Source organism: Mauremys mutica, chromosome 7, assembly GCF_020497125.1.
Source record: "Mauremys mutica isolate MM-2020 ecotype Southern chromosome 7, ASM2049712v1, whole genome shotgun sequence".
Taxonomy (NCBI): Eukaryota; Metazoa; Chordata; order Testudines; family Geoemydidae; genus Mauremys; species Mauremys mutica.
The window spans coordinates 59,738,854-59,761,177 of NC_059078.1; the positions used below are offsets into that span (position 1 = coordinate 59,738,854).

Sequence of the window (22,324 nt, forward strand, 5' to 3'; positions counted from 1 at the left end):
TGGGGGTAGCAGACTGGGGGCTTTGTCAGGCCTCTCCCTCCTCTCCCCTTCCCCATGGTGCTTTGTGTGGAGGTAGGCAGGAGCCTACGTCATTCTTGCAGGACACAGCTTAGGTACCTAAGCTGCCTGACTCCAGGAGAAGGGTCACTGGCAGTGGATCGCAAGCCGAAACAGGTGCACTCCATTGTGGGTAATACCACCTGGAAAAGGGAGGTGAACAGGAATGAAAGGAGGGAGGCTCAGACTCCATTTGCCTAATTTCAAACCCACCCAAACATTTTGGATTCAAAGGTTTAACTTGCGCTCAAACTTCATTGTATTGATGTTCTTCTTGGGTGACCACATTATACGTACACTGTCATTACTCTGTACTTTCACTGCCTGATATGTGGATTTCCCATGGCATCCTGCACATTAACCTCAGTGCAGTCACAATGTGCAAGTAAAATAATTTCACTGGGACTCCACTCGTTACCAGGCCCGACCCCACATCCCAGGGAAGTACCCTAGCCTAAGCTAGCAGTTCCAAGGGCAGCCTCCTTCTCCTCCAGTGTCCCTGCTGAATTCGCCCTTAGTTTGTGCTCCGCTTGCTCTGAGCACACCTACTGGATTGGGCTCCACAGGAAGATAAGTAGAGACACACCTAACCTCATCTCATTTGAGGGACATGCAGGGGCATAGGCATGAGCTAGGCACCTACCTCAGGAAAGAGTGCATATGCCCAGAGCAGAGACTTGGGCACCTTGGGGACTTTTAGAGCAAAAATTGAATCCCCGAATGAATCTAAGCACCAACAGCATTAAGTGGCAGCCAAGTGGGGATTTGTGGATCAGAGTAGTATCTAAAGCCCAGATTTGTGTATCTGTCCCATAACCCATGCTGTAATTGAGGTTCCACTCCCTGCACAGCAGTGTCAGAGAGCTAGAAATACAGAGTCTGTTCAGGGCTGGCTCCAGGCACCAGCTTAGCGAGCAGGTGCTTGGGGCGGCCACTCTGGAGAGGGGCGGCACGTCTAGGTATTCGGCGGCAATTCGGCAGAGGGTCCCTCACTCCTGCTCGGAGCGAAGGGCCTCCTGCTGAATTGCTGCAGATCGCGATTGCGGCTTTTTTTTTTGTCTGCTTGGGGCAGCAAAACCCCTGGAGCCGGCCCTGGGTCTGTTTACCACTTTCCTCAGCCCATTTACCACTGTTTACCACTTTCCTCAGCCCATTTACCAGCTTTTCAGGAGCCGTATGATAAACTGAGCTGGATTCACCTACACTTCATCAAATTCTCTTTGAGCCATTTCTAGTAATACATTAAACAGAATTCTCTTACTGATTTGGGGAGTTATCAACTTCAGTTTTAATTTACCTAGAGAAGAATATCCCTACCCAAGGCAGATATCAGTCTTACAAAAGGTGTGTTCATTGTGAAAAGCTTTCCACAAGAGAGACACAATGGTAGAAATGGCCCCTTGATGATCAAAATACAAAAGGAGCGCTTAAAGACGATTAAGTCATTGCGGAGAAACTAAATGGATTCTTTGCTTCAGTCTTCACGGCTGAGGATGTTAGGGAGATTCCCAAACCTGAGCTGGCTTTTGTAGGTGACAAATCTGAGGAACTGTCACAGATTGAAGTGTCACTAGAGGAGGTTTTGGAATTAATTGATAAACTCAACATTAACAAGTCACCGGGACCAGATGGCATTCACCCAAGAGTTCTGAAAGAACTCAAATGTGAAGTTGCGGAACTATTAACTAAGGTTTGTAACCTGTCCTTTAAATCGGCTTCAGTACCCAATGACTGGAAGTTAGCTAATGTAATGCCAATATTTAAAAAGGGCTCTAAGGGTGATCCCGGCAATTACAGACCGGTAAGTCTAACGTCGGTACCGGGCAAATTAGTTGAAACAATAGTAAAGAATAAAATTGTCAGACACATAGAAAAACATAAACTCTTGAGCAATAGTCAACATGGTTTCTGTTAAGGGAAATCGTGTCTTACTAATCTATTAGAGTTCTTTGAAGGGGTCAACAAACATGTGGACAAGGGGGATCTGGTGGACATAGTGTACTTAGATTTCCAGAAAGCCTTTGACCAGGTCCCTCACCAAAGGCTCTTACGTAAATTAAGCTGTCATGGGATAAAAGGGAAGGTCCTTTCATGGATTGAGAACTGGTTAAAGGACAGGGAACAAAGGGTAGGAATTAATGGTAAATTCTCAGAATGGAGAGGGGTAACTAGTGGTGTTCCCCAAGGGTCAGTCCTAGGACCAATCCTATTCAATATATTCATAAATGATCTGGAGAAAGGGGTAAACAGTGAGGTGGCAAAGTTTGCAGATGATACTAAACTACTCAAGATAGTTAAGACCAAAGCAGATTGTGAAGAACTTCAAAAAGATCTCACAAAACTAAGTGATTGGGCAACAAAATGGCAAATGAAATTTAATGTGGATAAATGTAAAGTAATGCACATTGGAAGAAATAACCCCAACTATACATACAGCATGATGGGGGCTAATTTAGCTACAACGAGTCAGGAAAAAGATCTTGGCGTCATCGTGGATAGTTCTCTAAAGATGTCCATGCAGTGTGCAGAGGCGGTCAAAAAAGCAAACAGGATGTTAGGAATCATTAAAAAGGGGATAGAGAATAAGACTGAGAATATATTATTGCCCTTATATAAATCCATGGTACACCCACATCTCGAATACTGTGTACAGATGTGGTTGCCTCACCTCAAAAAAGATATTCTGGCACTAGAAAAGGTTCAGAAAAAGGCAACTAAAATGATTAGGGGTTTGGAGAGGGTCCCATACGAGGAAAGATTAAAGAGGCTAGGACTCTTCAGCTTGGAAAAGAGGAGACTAAGGGGGGATATGATAGAGGTATATAAAATCATGAGTGATGTTGAGAAAGTGGATAAGGAGAAGTTATTTACCTATTCCCATAATACGAGAACTAGGGGTCACCAAATGAAATTAATAGGCAGCAGGTTTAAAACAAATAAAAGTTCTTCTTCACGCAGCGCACAGTCAACTTGTGGAACTCCTTACCTGAGGAGGTTGTGAAGGCTAGGACTATAACAATGTTTAAAAGGGGACTGGATAAATTCATGGTGGCTAAGTCCATAAATGGCTATTAGCCAGGATGGGTAAGAATGGTGTCCCTAGCCTCTGTTCATCAGAGGATGGAGATGGATGGCAGGAGAGAGATCACTTGATCATTGCCTGTTAGGTTCACTCCCTCTGGGGCACCTGGCATTGGCCACTGTCGGTAGACAGATACTGGGCTAGATGGACCTTTGGTCTGACCCGGTACGGCCTTTCTTATGTTCTTATGTTCTTAAATTGTAACTGAATTCACTCAGCATTTTATTCATGGATTCCTGAATTCTAAGGCAAGAACAGACCATTATGATCATGTAATCTGACCTCCTGCATAACACACAGGCCATAATGACTTCCCTGAATTAATTCCTGTTTGAACGCCTTAACATTAAGTATATTACATCAATGCTATTACCTTTATCAACCAAACTTTTAAGCTCATCATATGAAGTTAGTTTGACAGGATCAGTTCTACATAAACCCACGTTGATACACATGAATTATATTATCAGAGGGGTAGCCGTGTTAGTCTGGATCTGTAAAAGCAGCAAAGAATCCTGTGGCACCTTATAGACTAACAGACGTTTTGCAGCATGAGCTTTCATGGGTGAATACCCACTTCATCGGATGCAAGTCATGAATTATATTACTCTCCTTTTATTCTTTAATAATTGAGTTTTGTATCAGCTGCTTGTTTCCTTTTTATTTATTTAAAGTGAATTTAGTAATTTTGTATTAAACTACCATAAGTTCAGCTCCTGAGCTTGAAAGTTAAACACTTTCAAGCTCAACAGAGCGCATATTATCTCTGAGGCTTTTCTCAAATTTGGAGACTCTAGCAACACACAGTGTCCCACAGATAATGACAACGGACAGACAATCACAAGTACAGTTATCAGGGCCGCCCAGAGGATTCAGGGGGCCTGGGGAAAAGTGGGAGAGCTGCAGCACTTGTACTCACCCGGCAGTAGTCTGGGTCTTCGGCAGCACTGAAGGGCTCCCCGCCGCCGAAAACCGGAGCGACTGAAGGGCTCCCCGCTGCCGAAATGCTGCCGAAGACCTGGACTGCCGCCAGGCCAGGGCTTGCGGGGCCCCTGTGGGGCTCGGGGCAAATTGCCCCACTTGCCCTCTCCCGGTCGGCCCTGACAGTTATCTGCACCACCTTAAAGCACTAAGTTACAATTACCCATGCCTAGACAAATCCTACAAAAACACATGCAATGACTAGGACTGTACCCATACTCACATTCTCAAAGATATTCTCATGAATCTCTCAATAGATGATTATTGGTGGTGGGAGGGTTCCTGCTGGGGTTTCCCATGGGGTCTTCCATTGGGGTCGTTCTGTGGATTACTTTTACTCAATCAGGAACACTTTTTATATTGTACTTTTGATCAAATCTAACACCTTATGCATATGCATGAGGGTTTCAACTCTCTTTTCCTTATCTGTACTTCTATACCCCATGAATATTGGGGTCCCTCATTTTTCATAGGTTGTTCTTTGTTCCTCTTAGTCTCATTAGCATCTATGCACAACATGGACCCTATGGTCAGGACAGGCCTCTCCATCAGGTGTCTCGTGATCTTGGACTATACCTTGCAGTCTTGATGACTGCCCATTAACCAGGGCAATTGACTGGATGGCTCTGTTTGCAGGCAGGCCTTCCCGTGAGTCAGGCTGGGAGGAATGAAGGCTTAAAGTCTGGCAGTGACATGTGATCATGTCACCTGAACTAGAATCCATCTTTAACCTGGTAGGACCTCAGAGAACACTGGTGAAAATTCTTTTTGTTTGGCAAGCGTCCAAGGGCTTAATGACAGGGCTTAATGCTCATCTGCCGCAGAACCACACACACAATCTTAGCTTTTCTTTGCAAGAGACTGATGACAAGGGACTCCCCCAGCTCTGCTGGAGAAAAAAAAAAAAGTGTCCTGCAGAAAAAAAATCCATGTGAAAACTCTGGGCCCAAACTTGCAAGGTTCAGAATATCTCACAGCGCCCTCTCACGAAGATCAAAATTGTTAAGGGAAGACAAGCCCATTACGATCATCTATTCTGACCTTTTATTAAGTGAGTGGTTGAACACAAGCATATCTTCTGAATGTGATAGAGAATCCATCCAGTTATTCAATGATTAATTACCTTTCTTGTTAAAAAATGGATTTTTTTCTGATATCAACCTCCTGTCATTGGATCTTGTATACTTCGGTCTGCTAAATTAGAGAGAAGCCACTTAGATCAGACATTTTTTTCCATGTGAAGGTACCTGTAGTCTATGATCAAGTCACCTCTGGAAAGCTCAATGTTTCTGAGGACTGGGCCTCTAGTTTCTTTACAAAAAAGTAATTTTCTGCCAATTACTTTTTATAGAAATGCTTTATTGCTGCAGTCAATAACCCTGCGTATCACAGCACAAATAACCAATTACAGTTTAAGAAACTAATAATAATAATTCTGCAAGTGGTAATACTGAGAAAGATGACCATACAGAAAAGGATACAAAACTATACATTTAAGTTACTAGAAAGTTACTAACTAAAAAAATTCTGCAGAAGTGTGAAGTGTCTTGTATAAACTATACAACACATGCCAGTGTCAATTGATTAACAGTATACAATTACCTATGTACAAACGTTTTCTCTAAATACAAGATCAGCTGCAATTTTTAACAATTATCTTCTATACAAAGACATGTGCTTTCTAGTTTTCGGTTCTTCATTGGAATATACAGATGTTGCAATATTTCAAACTAAATAGTAATAATAATAATAAATCACAAAATAAAAATTCTCCTTTAAAAAATTTATTTTGCATATCTAGGCTAATGCTGTGAAAATCCAGCCAGCAATATCTTTGCTTTTGTATTTGACCCTCAGTGTATCAGAATACTAGAGATGGATCTGAACCAGATTCACAGTTCCAAACACACCTGGACTGGGGGTGGGGAGGAGGGAAGAGTTCACATCCATGGCTTCCCTTCATGGCTAGGTCCATTCTCTAAAATGGACCAAACCAGGAAACTGAGTCTCAACACTCCTTGACTTTAGGAGAATCTGGATCCAGAGCCCACTTTGGACCAGACTGTGACCCAGCCCAATGCAGTTGTGTAAGGGAGTAAAACTCTACCCCCATGCACAGCCAGTTCAAAGCTTCCCACATCACAGCAAGGATGTGAGAAAGGGCTGCACGCCCAGCACTGTCCACCCTAACAGCAGGACGGTGGGGAATGGGTGGAGCCAATGCCCAAGTCAAAGGAGCTGAACTAGTGAGGGGGGCAGGGAAAGAAATGTAAGGGAGGAGTTGTTTCTCCTTCACAATCCTATCCCAGGGCTCCTCCGGGGGTGTTACATGGCCTACTGCCCTTTACAGGCTCAGTCAAACTCCTTGTGAATTGCCTCCATCTCTACAATGTGCGGAAGCAAAGCCCTGAATCAGAACTCCAGGAATGTTTGGCTCCAGGCCTGGATCCAAAGCTGGCAGCTCAGGCCCATCTCTACGGAACAGAGGGCACCATGTTGTGATGGTGGCAGTTTGTTTACTTTAAATCTCTCCCTCCATAAAGGGTTAGTTTAGGAGAATCCTGAGACTTCATAGGGGTTTAAGACATGAAAATATTTTAAAGATGATCAGCCGTCTCTAATACACATTTATAATTCTAACCTAATGGGGGGTTGTGATCCTGCCGCCGTATTGGATATGATGCTGCAAGGAGATTTTCCTTAGCGTAGCCTGACATTTTCTGGACTGGACTGGACTTTGGACTGACAAGACATGGGAAAGGGAGCCGGGTGGGGGGCTTTCCACTAGATCAGAGTGTTTTTATTATGCAGACAGCAATCAACACAACAGTCTATGGATAATCTATGGATAATGCCATAGAAGTTAAATTAAGCACATGTCCTCTTTGACTCAAATTCTGCTCTCACTTGCACCTGACTTCAGTGGGGATGAACAAGAGAAAGAGAAAGAAAAGACAATTCTGTCATAGTTTTGCTGTTCATCTGGAAGTACGTCATATAAGAGGAGCTTGGAATGTGTATTTTGATGGTGAATGGTCACTAACATGATCCACATCTAGGGAGAATGACAGGACTCATTAGAACCAGGGTAAAAGCCTTCGGACGGCTGCAACAGATCAACAGAACTTCCTTACTAAGGGTGATAAAGCACCATTCGGACTTGTGTGTACCACCAGATGGCATTGTGGTAAAGAAGGAAAATCAAGTTTCAAAAGGCTCAGTGGGAAAGAATCAACATGAGAAACAACATCAGGATGGGTGAAAAACAATAAGATACAAAGTAAAGGTCTGATTCTGCAGCCCTTACTCTCATCAGCAGTACTATTGATTTCAATGGGACTACACAGGACGATTATTTACACCTGTAAGGGTTGAAATATCAGGCCCTAATTCTGCTTATGAAAGAGGAATTGGGGAAAGGCCCTGGATGACAACGGGATGGCTAACAGTCTCATACGCGATTCTTTTGCAGCCTATTTCAATTAGAAAGTATGTATTTGTTAGACAAGATAAATTGGTAGGGTGGGGGGGCCGGAGTCTTTAGCAGTGTATTGTACAGCAGCTGGCATATGCGAAGCTAAGCTTCCAAAATGTCAAACTAGCTCTAGTAATGTTTCTCAAAAGGTCCCGGTCAGATGAGACCGCAGACAGCACCACCCTGGAGATGACTCTATGTTAATTTTTAATCCTTGCAGCCTTGCGTGCATGAAAATTGAATAAGAATTTGATGAAGACCTGGTATTTAACCCACCTGAGTTGATTTGCTTAACCTGTTCACCAAGCATAAAAAATACCACGTGATCTAGGTTCTAGTGAACAGACCATGGTCATTGCCAGGACATTGGGAAGAAGGGCATTCAGAAAGGGGCCCAGATAATTGCACTTTAGAATGCAGCAGACAAAGGCAACAGAGATGAGGACATGGGGAGATGAGGACTGCCTAGATGGTAGAAGGGAGGATTCTTGCCTGTGTACACTGGCTGAGCGTGGAACGTCATGGCCCCAACCATAGCAACAAGTTTATGCCAGTGCAGTGTGATAAATTGTCCAGAGACCTGCAATGTTTTAAAGCATCTCAAAAACAGGGTACATGTTATTAACAAAGACCATGGCCAGTAAGCTTGAGGGGGTGGGAAGAGGGGAAGTGCATGTGCACACACACACACACACACACACACACACACACGCTTGAGAAACCACTGGTTGAAGTCCCCTTAGCATCCTCCCTCCTTTGCCTCAAAGAAATCCACAGATTTTAATCAAAAAGATCAAGACAGAAATTAATGTCACATTTTTATGGAAAATTCTCTGATCTGCAGTTTTTCCTTTCCAGTGTCCAACTATTTTCATTGGGCCAAACCCTTGCTCAGTAGGAGTTTGCCTGAGAAAGGATTGAATAAACCCTGGATAAAGACCTTGGGATTTGGTCGAATATTCCAACACGTAAACAGATTTCCTAATGAACTAAGAGGCCCAGTGCAACTCCCATTACTGTCAATAAAAAGATTCCCATTGACTTTATTGGCAGTTGGATTGGACCCAAATGGAGCAAGTCAGCTCTTAAAACTAGGAACCTTGTGCAATACCTTTTAATTATGACTTTTCCATTTCAATGATGCTGACACTATGGTCTGGTTTAATGAAGTCTGGGATTGAGATAACCTTCACCTTACTCTAGTTGAAAGAATGATTCCCTAAGAAAGCTCATGTACTTTTAAATATTTGGACAACTCTACCCAGCACTCTTCACCCTGACTCCATACATGTTCCTCTTCCCATCAAACAGTTCACACAATCAGCCATTCATGGGTTTAGAACAAACAAATCAAAATCACTCCGACCAAGGAATATATCAAAATTTGGGCTAAAACAAGAAGGTGGTTTCAACCTCAGCTATGTGGAGACAGGAGACCCTATGCAATATTTACTCCTTATTGGTTGTTTTCAACAACCCCTCTTCATGTTGTCAAATTCTTGGGTGAGTCACACAGAACACAGCATTAAAGAAGGCAAACCATTTTCAGCTGTATTTTTTTTTCTAAAGAGCTCACATTATACCAATACAGTGTCCAAGCCCCTTTGCCAGCGGCTGGAATGACAGTTACATCAGGGATATGTGCAGGTCTATCAACTATGTAGTTGATTTAAAACAAACAAAAAAAACAACCCCCAGAACAGAACAACGAAACCATTACATATTAAAACAAACATTTTACACCCACTACTCTCCATTTACAAGTCACAAGTGCAATATTCTTTGAAAAATTTTCTCCTGAGAGAAAACCCCCAAGAAGCAGAGTTTTTAGTGTTATGCTGTGGGTATGCGTTGGAAACCACATTAGATTTTTGTAAGGCAAGAGGTTTAGGACCTAATAGGATGTAAGTGGATCAAGAGAGAGTATTAAAAAGGGGTATTTTGAAATGAGACATTCTTTCAAGTTTCATTCTCATTGGACACATACATTACAAAATAAAGACTTTAAAAAGTGCTATATGCTTTGTGAGTCCTTTATCACAATATGTAAAGCATAATCTTATAGCCGCTGCCTACGAGAAATGTTAGTGGCAGTGTTAGCGGTAGATTAGATTCTAGGTCTCTCGTTCCTCTCTCTCAGCTGTTCCTCAGTGTCTGAAGCCATCTTCTCATCAAGGCTTAAATTACCCCACATGCATTCTAGGATAGTTTAGAGTGAGCTGTCTTTTAAAAAGAAGCAGACTCCATGAAGCTGATGATGGTTCACACCGGACTTGCCATACTCTGATGCCTTGCCTCATCCAGTGAAGCCTCCGGTGTCTCTTTGTACAGGCCAGTCTGAGAGACGAAACATCGAGAGGTATGGAATCATGATAACATACTGACAGATATGTCAGGGGGGTAAAAAAAATGTTTTTAAAAAAAAACAAGTAATCCGCCAGTGCTAGGCTGTTAGCTGATTTAAAAAAGGTAGAGCAGTTTGCAGTAAACAATGATGCTTTTGATCTTCAGGAACATACAGAACCCTCACCCTTCCCCAGCCCCCAAAGATCAGACATGAAGGATTTCTGCACCACAGTCTTCAGGCTCCGTGTAATGTGAAGAGTTTGTATCCGAATGGTGGACCCCAAGCATTTCTTTATTTTCAACATTTGGCTCCATTAATGCAGGTTTTTCAAAGATACTCTTTTTGCTAGTTTCTGGACAGTTCTGTACATATATTACTCGGTTATAAGCCTTAAGTCTCTTCCACAGCTGTACATACACTTTGCACTGGACATACATGAACAGAAGTCCTCCAGTGAAGCCAATAGCCACAACTACCAACTTAGTCCAAAATGGCCACTCTAGAATCCCTGGAGGAAAGGAAAGGACCACATTAATATTAGTTAGGCTGCACAGTATCCTTTAAATGAGAGACACAGAATAGGCCACAATCAGAATCTCACATGCAAACCCATCTGAATTTGGGTTAAAATCCTTGGCAGTACTGTATGGGAGCAAACTGATGTGATCACTCCCAGGTTCCTTTATTATTATTGATAAGATGCCATAGGTGTACAGGGCACTTTACAGAAAAGGTAAGTCAGGTCCCGGACTTGAGCAGCAGCTAGTCCAATTCTCAAAGTCCACAGGGTGCAAGCGTGGTAGGCAGTTCTCTTTACAAGTACACCGTTTTCTGTCACAGGGTTTGTTTAATGCAAACAATTCTTGTTATACCAACAGTTATGTTCTCGTTTTTGAAAGCTTGTCAGTTCCAGTTAACAGGTCTGTTCACACTCAACCCCCCTGCTTTACTCTGTGTACAGCCCACTGGGAGTACTACCTCCTACAGGGTATAACTAGCAGCTCGCAAACAGTTCAGTATCCTTTATACCTCTTCCTGCCCACTCAGTGATCACACAACATATGGATTCACAGGCTTTGAGGCTGAAAGGGATCATCTAGTCAGACCTCAGGCCTAGCACAGGCAAGACAGCTTTACCTAGTAGTCCCTACATCCAGCCCAATAACTTGGAGTTGAACTACAGCATCTCTTTTAGAAAGAGATGTCCAAGCTTGATTTAAAGGCTGCAAATGGTGGAGAATTTACCACATCCCTTGGTAAGCTTACCCTCGCTATGAAAAATGTGCAGTATTATTTTAGTTTGAATTTGTCCCTATTGGACGTCCAGCCAGTGGATCTTGTTATAGCTCTGTCTGCTAGATTTAGAGACCATTAGTACTGCATACCTTCTCCAGCGTAGGTACTATACATATCAACCCTCTCCATTACTGGCTGGTCAGAGGCATTGCAGGAAAGACCATGACATCACGCTGATCCATCCATTTTCAAGTTTAATGGAGAATCAACAATACTGTAACAAATCCATGACCTCCTCAGATACCACATCTGTCACTGTGCTGCACACACATGACCATTCAGAACTGCTCAGCAGTGGCATGGACAGAACTCAGATTCTCTTGCTCGAAAAGCACAGGACCCTGCCACTTGGTTACTAATGCAACCCCATTAGCTGTTAGCAGTATAGGACCTATGCCACGCAGCCCAGCAGTTCCGATTCTGTCCAACGGAGGCAGTGGTGCATGCACGCACACACACACGTGCACTAGCCAGCTTACTGTAGTACTCATCAGATTGCTCATTTCATTTGAATTCTGAAACGGAGTACAGTACCAAGTACTGAATATTCATGCTATTCCTATTTATGCTCATCTAAAATATTTATCTGACCTGAAGGCTGTATATGTTTGAAAGCATATGCTTTTCATAAGCATATTGATCCCTTGCATTAAAAGGCCAACAATTTTCACTACGCCCATAGATGATGCTGTCAGATGGAAGAGAGACCAGAAGCTTTCATTCAAAGCAGCCTCTTTGCTGAACAAAAATCAAGTACAATCAAACTACAACTGAAAATGAAAAATGACAGTAAGTCATGAAAATGTATATTTTGAAGAGTGGCTGCACTCTGAAAAGAGAGTGTAAAATGACTGTGGGCTTCCAAGTTTATTGATGCTCAATTATTTCCACAGCAAATGTGCTTTGCTTACAAGTAAAAACATGGGTTATATGTTTTTGTTTTATTTTTAACTGCTAGCCCTTCAAATGCAACCTGAGATCTAAGAGTCAGGCTACGTTCTTTGTGGGTCCTGCATCACCGCCGGGAACAAAATTTCAGCAGGACAAATTCTGTCCTTAGTGACTACTGTGTCAACGCATCATGTAACTGATTGGATTTAATATACAATTCTCTTACTGATGAACAAGGAGGAGCTGAATCCAGCTCCCTCTCTTTTTAGCTGTGCTAGCGCTGCAGGGCTACTAGGAATAAAAAGCAGGAAACACTTAGACCTTGTCTACACAGGATTGGTACCAGTTTAAAAATAGATTTAGTTAAAGCAGTGCAACTTTGTGTGTGAACACTTGTATTGGTTTAAAACTGGTTAGACTGGATTAGCTCGCAGCTATACATTTTATTGATGCAAACTAAACTGATAAGCCAGGTTTAAATTGATTTAAGAATGTCCACACACAAAGTTGCACTAGTTTAACTAACCTGGTTTAGAATCACACCTTTAGTTAAAATGGTGCAACTTCGGGCCTTATTTTAATTACTAAAGCCAGAGATCTGACAGTTTATAAAAGACATCTTCTTGCTCAACAGATCTGCCTCTTTGCATTTAAATAAGAAACAAAATAAAGTAACATACCAGTAGTCTGTCCCTGTTTAATCTCTTCAGCAGTCCTGTCTATAAGGACATACAGAGACCACACGACGCAGGTGATGGCAATGATATGGAATGTTACAGAGCACATGATCTTCCTCCTCTCACTGGCCGTCATCTGCAACTTCTCCCACTAGCAAGAAATCCAGAAGGCAGAGCAAGCGGTTAGAGGTTTGTGGAAGCAAGAGCAGTGGATGAAAGGAACACTAGTGAACACACCTGACAGGCAGAGGCTGTTTTCCTCACAGCACACAGAAGCATTTCTTTTTAAAAGTAATTATGTCAGGTAGTTGCCGCAACCCACTAGTCCATATATCAGGGTGCAAGTTCAAGCAGTAGTGACTAGCACTCCAGTTTCTCCCTTGTGACTTTTGGCTCCAATCTTACTCCCATGACTTCAGTGGGAGCAGGAGCAGGTCTTAACAATAAATCTCTGTGCTGGGCGTCAGTGCACTGCTGCTGCTTATGTGCTTGTACACACTCCAGTGGTGCAGCAGGGCTCGGGCTGATCCCAACCCCAGTTTTGTACAGTCTAAGCAACACTGCCTGTTAAGAGTGCCCACCACTCTGTGGCCAAACAAGAGGTGGGGGGCACCAGCAAGTACGCCTGGCAAAATGGTAGTTGCTTAGAAAGGTTTGGCACCACTAATATAAAAACACTGCTATAGAAATGAATGGGCGAGCCACTGGTCAGTGTGTGTTACATGCCTGTCTCTGTACCCAACCCACAGAGGATAGGAGTCTGTTACAGCCCCCAGGTGTATAGCCTGACTTTAGTTCAAGCAATGGAAACTGATGCTTTTAGGTCTAGGTATTCAGTGTGTACGCACTAGGCTATTTGATCAAACAATGGAAGTTGCTACCTATGTTTTATATTCAAGTGCATTAATGCGGAACCACATTTCCCCTCTGAATAACCAGTAGAGACAATGAGATGAAGTACCATCTGAAATGCCCAGATGTATGCCGATTACCAAGCCGTCAATGATTCTGTTATAGTCCCATTAGAAACCACAACGTTTTGGCCATTACTAAGTAGGAAGGATGCAAAAAAATTACACATTTTTACAGACATTTACCAACTATTGGTAATCACTCGAAAAAGGCTTTTATTTTTGATGCAGTTGAGAATGGGTCTGGCATTTCAGTCTCATATTCACACTGGACAAACCCTTCACACACCTTCTCTATGTACACTGTGAGCCATGCACAGTCTCTTCTCCGTTACGGCTATGCAATTTGAATTTGGCCTACAGAGCTTACAGCAGAGAAAAAGGAGCTTGAGGCTTCCCAACCACAACTCCCATGAGGCACCGTGGCAGCATTTCCAAATCAAAATATTTTTGTGTTTGGCCAAATATTTCAGTTACCAAATTCTGCCAAAAATCATTTTTTTCCTGTGGAAAACTTAGACTAAAATGATTTTTTATTTCATTTTCATAAAAATTTTCCATGGAAAAAACTCCCATGTTTTGACCAGCTCTACTTCATAAGCTGGGTTGTTGTTTCCTAGCTCTGTTAGAAATCTCGGACTCTCTCCTTACGGGGTCAATGGGCCAAACACTTTACAGACCTGATTCATGACTGCTTTATCCCCACTGGGACTTGAAGTTAAACCTGGGATGATCAGTTTGGTTCTTACGCTACTGGCAAGCACCACGTCTACATTTTGGCCTTCTCTTGTTCACAGTCCAGCTACAGGTTATTTTCTCCTGATTGACAGGATACAATACAGGAGGAGTTGAGGATGAGGTGTCAGCTTGACTGCAGTTTGAATGTCAGGAATTTTTGAGGGCTAATTCCATTTTGTTTGTTTGTGTTCCCTCCTCCCCATCTCCCCTGTTTATGGTTCTGTCACGATCATTTTTGGCACCTGGTTTCTTCATAATAGATTAAATTTTCAGAAATGATGAGTGGATTTTGGATACCTCCCTTTTTGGGTGCCCAATGTGGTATGTCTCACAGGGACCAGATTTTTAGAAAATGCTGAGCATCCACTCAAGGTGTTCCAAATTTGACACCCCAAAAAACTGAGATGCCCCAAACCACTAGCCAGTTTGTTAATTTAGACTATTGTGTTTTTATCCAGGCCTTTATTTATTTATTTTGATCTTCTTTGGGGTCTGACATCAGAGATGGCCAAAGCATGACCTGCAGGCCCAATGGCACCCAGGATGTTCTACAGTGCAGCTCACAGCTAACTTCCTCCATAATAAGGAGGCACGGCTGGGAGAAACGACAGGTCCCAAAATGCAGGTCTCCATCGTGATCCAAGAGGTCTCTGTTCAGAACAGCATCATGTCCTGAGCTATATATTTTGCAGACTGCACTTCTGTATTAAAGATGAAGGTGGCTGAAATCTGCTCCATTTTCTGTAGATAAGTTGTGGCTTTGGGATCCTGGCCAACAACCATTATAGCTCTTGGATGGTTACACTTTGGACTCCCCATCCTAGTGATTTTTTTTGCTTTTTTGCTTATTCTTGTCCCAGACTGAGGTTACTTTTATTAACCTCTAACATGGGCAGGCACAGCACGATTTGCCAGTGCTAAGAATATTAGTGGCTCCTATCCAGAAATCCTGCTGGTGAGCATCAACTTTGCCTTTGAAAGACAGAGGTATTTGAGATAGGAAAATGGATACCAGACACAACAATGGACAGATCCTTGTGTTCTTCAGTATCGGTAAGGTAAGTCAATGGGTGTATAGATGGCAGAAGGTGTTAAATAATAGCTGTTGGTTTTAGCAAATTGAAGTAGTAAAATGTTACTATGTATGTTCAGTGCAAAAAAGAAACAAAACATTGTTTTTCTGGGTGAATTTCATTGCACCATAAATAAGATTTTGGCTTTAAAAAAATAATTTGCTACATTATTATTTTTTACGTAACCAAAGGACTTCAATTGAATCATTTTACAAATAAATATGAAAAATACAGAGCCTACAATTCTCACATGTTCAAGAAAATTCATAAACCATATGGGCAACAGTACAGCAAATTCTGTGCTTTAGAGTGGGTCTCAGCTCTGAAACGTGACTGTACAAATGGTAGGTCCTAACAAAACAGATCAGTCCCTGGTGTACTTTCAGAGTTACAGCTGCTGGCTTTGCTGACTACAATAAATGTTTCCTTCTTTTTATTCCCGTTAGCCCTGCGGAGCCAACCCAGTCACTGGAGAGGAAAATGGATTCTTTTCCAGCTTGGGCAGCATCAACAGGATTGTCAATTAAGTTCTGACAGCAGATTCTTTATTACTGGTGATGCATGAAACCCAAAAAAATCCAGCTTGACTCTCAGATCCCAGGTTGCATTTTCACGTAGAAAATACAGATTTATAAAACTGAGCAGACTGTATATGGAATCACTGAGGGATGATTAAGCAAGGAGTCCCACTGTGCCATGTTTAAAAAAAGAGTCACTTTTCCGAGCAGTGCCACACTTTTAAGGCAAACTATTTCTTTGGAACCAGTCCTTGGACCTACCTTTCGTAGGGGCTTTAATTTGGTCTCCATGATGAACTCATACTTGCAGAGTTCACAACATCGGGTGTCTGAGCTCTTGATCCACTGCTGCAGGCAGGCTTGGTGCACAAAATGAAGACTTCCTGTGCAGTGACAGGGGGTAATCAAAGGACTCTCCTCATCTCCTTCACAGTGACATATCCTGAATCAGGAGCAAAGCAGCTCATTAGGAGGCAGCAGCAGAGACCAGGAAAACCAAAACAACGTAGGGGAGGCTTTTAACATTTGTGATCACGCACGGTCAACCAATGCAGATCCCAAACGACATACATTTCAAAAAAAGACATTTATCAATAAGAAAAACCAACAAATAAAATAAAATACGACACACAATAACTGAGCACAAACACTGCTAACTACACAATTTCTCTCTAGCTCACTGAGCAGACACACAAGGTCTGAAAGAGATTTGGTAATGAAAAGAGAAAGAACAGGGTAAGAAATTACAACACATCATCTTGTCTACCAGAACAATAGTACTTTACTGAGAGTGGCATTTAAGCAGTACGGACACTTCCCATGTCAGAACATGCTCACAGAGGTGTAAACCTAATTGTGGTTTACAATTAAAAACAAAACAAAACAAAACAAAAAACCCGAAACCACCACACCCACACAAACTCCACAAGAACATGAAGGGCTAACCTACGAGGCCTGGATCTTGCCTTCTGGGACGGATTATTTCTAGTAAAAGTTACCAAGAGATGGACTCAGGCTGCAAAGCTCTGGTCTGACTCTTGCCAAAGTTGGGAATGTTTAGATCTTCTGCCCATCTCTACTCACTCACTTTGTAATGGCTGCCAATGACAGCTACAGTAAGGTTCCCCATATTCCCTACCAATTAACCTAGCGGGAACTGAGTAACTCCTCTCCCAATACGTTGCCATTCCAAGGTACTGCAGTTCCAATTCCATTTCAAGCTCCAGTTAATAGAGACACTTGGTTCTGCATATTGCCACGGAAGCAGATGGATAATTAATTTCCTATGAGGTTGTTTTAAAAAGTTAGTGAAGAATAACACTGGGGGCACGAGTGCAGAAGGTCAATGAGGATGGGGCCAATATCTTCTGGAGTGTCCCACCTACCCACTGTTGAAATCCCTTGTTGAGTCCCTGTGACCCAGCTGCTAGTTCGCACCCTGACTGCTGGCTGAGGAGCCAGGTGGTGAAGGTAAGTGGGCTGGCAAGTATCACTGGGGCCCAGGAATGAGAACCAGCAATGAGGTGGATTGTGCTGAACAAAGGGGCAGGGTGAGTAGCATTGGGGAGGCAGGTGGTAACAGGGAAGGAGTCAGGAAGCAGGGGATACATTATGGGCCTTTGTAGGGGTTGGGTTACTTGTAGGGGAGAGAGAAGAGTTGGAGAGGATGATTGGTAGGAGAACAGGGGCCAATTCTCACTATACCGAGTGCCTACCCAAACCAGGCTGAGTGGCAGACTCTGCACCCGGATGAGGGGACAGAGCTAGGTAGCTGCCTCTGATGGGGCTTTATATCTTCCGGATCTGGTTAAGTTTCCGCAGTGGCACAGTCCATCCAGACCACACCTCATTTGTTTGGCCCCACATGATGGATCATCGTTAACAGCCAGCCCTTGAATTACGCTTTTCACCTGAGGCCCTTTATGAACAGATATATGGAAATAAACAGAAAAGCTTTACCAAAAAAAATCATACATAGGTTGATCAAATCTGGGAAGTGACACTTAAATGGCCCATTTTTCAATGACCGTCAGCAAAGCACATTGCTCTTTAAGCTAAGAATGTTCAGCTTGGCCTTTAATATGTGTAGCTGATTCTCTCAGATATTCCTGGGTTTGGCACCAATAAAACCACCTTGGAACGCGGAGCTGTGAAACAAATTGCTTTGGGTTGCAAAGAATTTATTGACTCAAAGGGAAGCTTCCACTTAGCGGACTAATAAAGCATTGGAAAAACAGCAGGCCTCAAACTGCACATATTAAAGCAAGGTGAGAGAGAACACAAAGGCAGAGAAAGCAGAGCAGGTCACCGCCGAGTGTGGGAGGGGGCGGAGGAAGGCGTTCTCTGTAAACCAACCTGCAGGCATCCCCCGACGTGGACACAGGGGAAAGAGGGGGGAATTTTTCTGACAGGGGAGAAGGGCAGTCTAGGTCACTGTCTTTCTCAACTGAACAGAGTGGTGCCCGCAGCTCTTTTGATTTCAACCTCACGGAGGCACTGTCCTCAAATACGTCGTCATCCCCCATGTCATCAGAGCAGAAGCCTGTGCTTTCCACCAGCACGCTGGAGGATTTTGCAGTTTGGAAGTGGCTCGGATAGCTCTCTAGTTCATGGAACTTATGCAGGCTGTTGGCACTCGAGCTGTGGGAGAAGGAAAAGAGGTAGCGCAGCAGCTTTTTGCTTCTTGATGATGTCTCATTGTCCACCTTGTCATCCAGGAGAGGTATATGCACCGCGTGGTGGTTCTCGGCTGCTCCCGAAGCGCTCGAGTAGGTGGTGGAAAGAGGCATGTAAGAGTGTTTAGAATTGCTAAAAGAAGGCCTGAGATTGAGCGATTTCTTCTCTTTCTGATTAAATCTGTTAATCCTTAAACACTGCTCCTGTGTCGGGGTCAGTTTGCCTTCAGAGCATGTTCGCTCCCCATAGTTAGAGCCCTCTGTGGTGCTCTGTGCCTTCTGGTCCATGTCGTTGAGGGACTTGGAGAATTTAAGAGCTCGGGTGGCTTTTGCATTTTTAACAGACTCGAGCGCATGGACCCAATCCTGCCCATGGGAGTTTCTCTTTGATGCCAGTAACGTGTCCTGACAGATTACTGTCACTGAGACCCCTTGTGTCAGAGAATTCTGGCAGTGAGGATTTTTCAAGACAACAGCAGACTGCACTGGACTGTGATGACAACATTCAGAAAATACTGCACTGGAACTGCATGCAGAACAGTGGAATAAAAGCACAGAAAGTAAAAACAATTATACAAGAGAACACGTATAATCAAAGTGAAGAAACAAGAATTATGGCTAGTGTGGGGATGGTAAACACAGCAAGCAAATAGTAGGTGGATCCCATGGAGCAACGCTAGACAGTATTCGAGAGAAACAAATGGGACATTTAGAATCAGAGCCCTAGATTGCTTACTTCCTGGTGTACATGATTTTTTCATAAATTGGTCCTTGTACAGGCCCCACTGCAGCTCTACAAACAACAAACATTACCTGCAGATGTCCTGATTGGATGGCGTAACAGAAGTCCGAGAGAAGCTATGAGGAGCAGAAACGGAGGTTGGACTGCCAGCCTGCAATAAAAAATGACAGGTCAGCTTTTTATGTAGCACCAGTCTTTAGTATCAAACACAGTATCTGGGGGCAGATACTGCATCAGATCCAATGCTCTTGGGTTAGCTGTAGATGTGTGAGGCTTGTGGAGACAAGTACTGAATGTCAAAGAGCTTAGTTTGACTAATGAGTGTACACCATCACAACCCTTGGAAGAGGTATTAATATATCTGGAGCATACCTCTTAACACCAAAATGCAGCCTTCTCTGGGGTGGAACCTGGCAGCTTTTAAACTCTATAAAGAACAACAGTTCAGGAAATGAAGAATGCCATATTCATTCAAAGGAGGAATCAGACAGGGAGAGAGTATTTACCTAATTAGGATTTAGCTAGCACACAGGAGCTAACACTGCTATTTGAAAATACCACAGGACTTTTAATGACGACAAGAGGTCAGGGCCTTGGCTTTCTAAGGGCTGGTCTACACTAAGGGGAAAAATCGATATAAGATACGCAACTTCAGCTACGTGAATAACGTAGCTGAAGTCGAAGTATCTTATATCGATAACTTACCCGTCCTCACGGCGCGGGATCGATCTCCGGGGCTCTCCATATCGACGCCGCCACCGCCGTTCGCGGTGGTGGAGTTCCGGAATCGATATAAGCGCGTTCGGGGATCGATATATCGCGTCTAGATGAGACGCGATATATCGATCCCTGAAAAATCGATCGCTACCCGCCGATACGGCGGGTAGTGTAGACGTAGCCTAAGAGTCAGGCCATCACACTCCAGTATCCCAGACACCATTGTGGGGCATATGTTCAGTACCAGCTTCCAGGAAAGAGCGCCCCATGCTGACTCAGACCCCTCCCTGATGTGCTCTTTATACTTTGAGGTTTTATATTCTGGGTTTACACTGACAGAGCCTCCCATCTGTGTGGAGGCAAACCCTGGTGGCACTTAGCTTGTGGAGACCTGACAAGATCACAGCCTGAAATGCAACAGCTGAAGAATCCAGAGTTCTGCTCACCCAAATGAAAAATAAAGATCATCCATTTGGGCTGAAATTAAGAGAGGGAAAATTTAGGCTGAATCTCAGGAAAAGCAACAGACTAGACTGTGGAATAATCAACATGGGGAAGTGGTAGATGCTGGAGCGTCTGGCACATTTAAAACTGGAATGGCGAAAACTCTAACAGAAATACAGTATGGAGTATTCTTGCCCTGGCAGGGACTAGGACCACATGACCTAACATTCATGTATTGGTGAATGTGAAATGTTTCCACCATTCTGAAGTTTCCTGTGAATCTTCAGATGAAGGAATCGGGTATGTGTAAACTCTATGTACATGGGTAACCCATAGGCAGATTCCCCTACATTCCATGGCTGAAGAATTTGCTGTGTACTTTGACCCTTGCTGTAGAGTTGTGCTCTAGAATCCCAACTTTTATTTAAAAGTAAAATTATGTTTCTAGCCATTTTGGTTGCAAAGCAAAGCTTGAAAACCTGAACAGTGCATTGTCATCTGCCTGAGTCTGCAGACAGCCTGGAAAAAAAAGAGTTTTGAAAGGAGCTAAATGCCCCATTCATCTCAGTGGGGTGCTAACTCTGAAGCCAAAAGATGACAATTTAAAATGACAGCACTAATGCTTTCATTGTTGAACCTTTAGCAGAAACATCCAGCTAATATGCTTGACCACAATCTCAGACTGCCTCACATTTCTTCAACTACCAGATACCTCAACTGCCCCTTATCCAGCTGCCAAAACTCGAGCTTCCCAATGGAAACTTTTGCAATGCAGTTCTGCAGGGACAGTACAAAAATCTTTGTCATATAAAAACTAAAAATGTGGGACAGAGTTAAATACACAGTTTACTATCAAAATATATAGCACAGGGACTACTGTACTGAGTGTAATATTCAATCCCATATTTAATTTATTAAAAGCTTCTGTGGTACATTTAAAATGAAGTTGCCACAAGCTTTAGGAATTTTACTGCAGAATTTAGGTTCAGCTTGCCACAGAGTATGCATTACTTTACTTATAGATAGATGGGTATCCTACCAGAGAGGGTGACCTATAAAATAATAGTCACAGAAAACATCTGGCCAAAATCTGTTTGAATTACATTAAGGGTGTGACAAACCAACAAACTGTACATCAATAGTTGGTTATATTAGCTTTGCCCTGAGGACCATAGCTCATATATTTTATATTATGTGAATCAACACCCTGGTAATAGAGTGAGTCCTCACCTACACGTGTTGAGGTGAGTTCAAGACAGTGCCAGATGTTTTTTGGAAATTCTTTAGTTTTGTCTCTTTGTTTTACTGCCTTAGCATCAACTTCAAAACAGGTTTTTCTCGGACATTAAATGTTCTTGTCTCCCAACATGATTTTTTTGTGATCATTCTGGTTGTTTTTCAAAAACACCACCACCACCACATCAGTGTGGAAGCTGACATTTGGATCTGCAGTAATTATGCAAATGTGCATTAATGAGATATTTTTAAAATGCTGTAGGACATATTTAGCAAGCTTTTAAAAACAAAATATTGACCCAATGGAACAGCACACTACACTCTGCCTTGGAAACACAAATGCAGATGTTGCTGGAAGCATAGGCGTTTACTCAAGAGATATACACATCTCAGGCTCTTGAAAGAACAAGATATAAGAAGTATCTGGCAATATGGACTCTGGATACAGGACCGAATCCCGGCTC

The 22,324-nt window shown here is 42.9% G+C and overlaps 1 protein-coding gene across 4 annotated transcripts in view; it reads right to left on the reverse strand.

Annotated features, from left to right (window-relative positions):
- Window positions 1-7,034: 7,034 nt before the first annotated feature.
- The window catches only part of MARCHF8 (membrane associated ring-CH-type finger 8), a 185,161-nt gene continuing 169,871 nt past the window's right edge, over window positions 7,035-22,324 (reverse strand). For 3 of the 4 annotated variants that reach the window (XM_045024670.1, XM_045024671.1, XM_045024669.1), the window contains 5 exons: window positions 19,535-19,614; window positions 18,402-19,247; window positions 16,308-16,488; window positions 12,810-12,957; window positions 7,035-10,450 (listed from right to left, as the gene is read on the reverse strand). In XM_045024670.1, the coding sequence (XP_044880605.1) occupies window positions 10,146-10,450; window positions 12,810-12,957; window positions 16,308-16,488; window positions 18,402-19,247; window positions 19,535-19,614 (1,560 nt within the window). In that variant the 3' untranslated portion in view covers window positions 7,035-10,145. The remainder of the gene's footprint in view (window positions 10,451-12,809; window positions 12,958-16,307; window positions 16,489-18,401; window positions 19,248-19,534; window positions 19,615-22,324) is intronic. The other variant, XM_045024672.1, reaches the window with a different exon arrangement.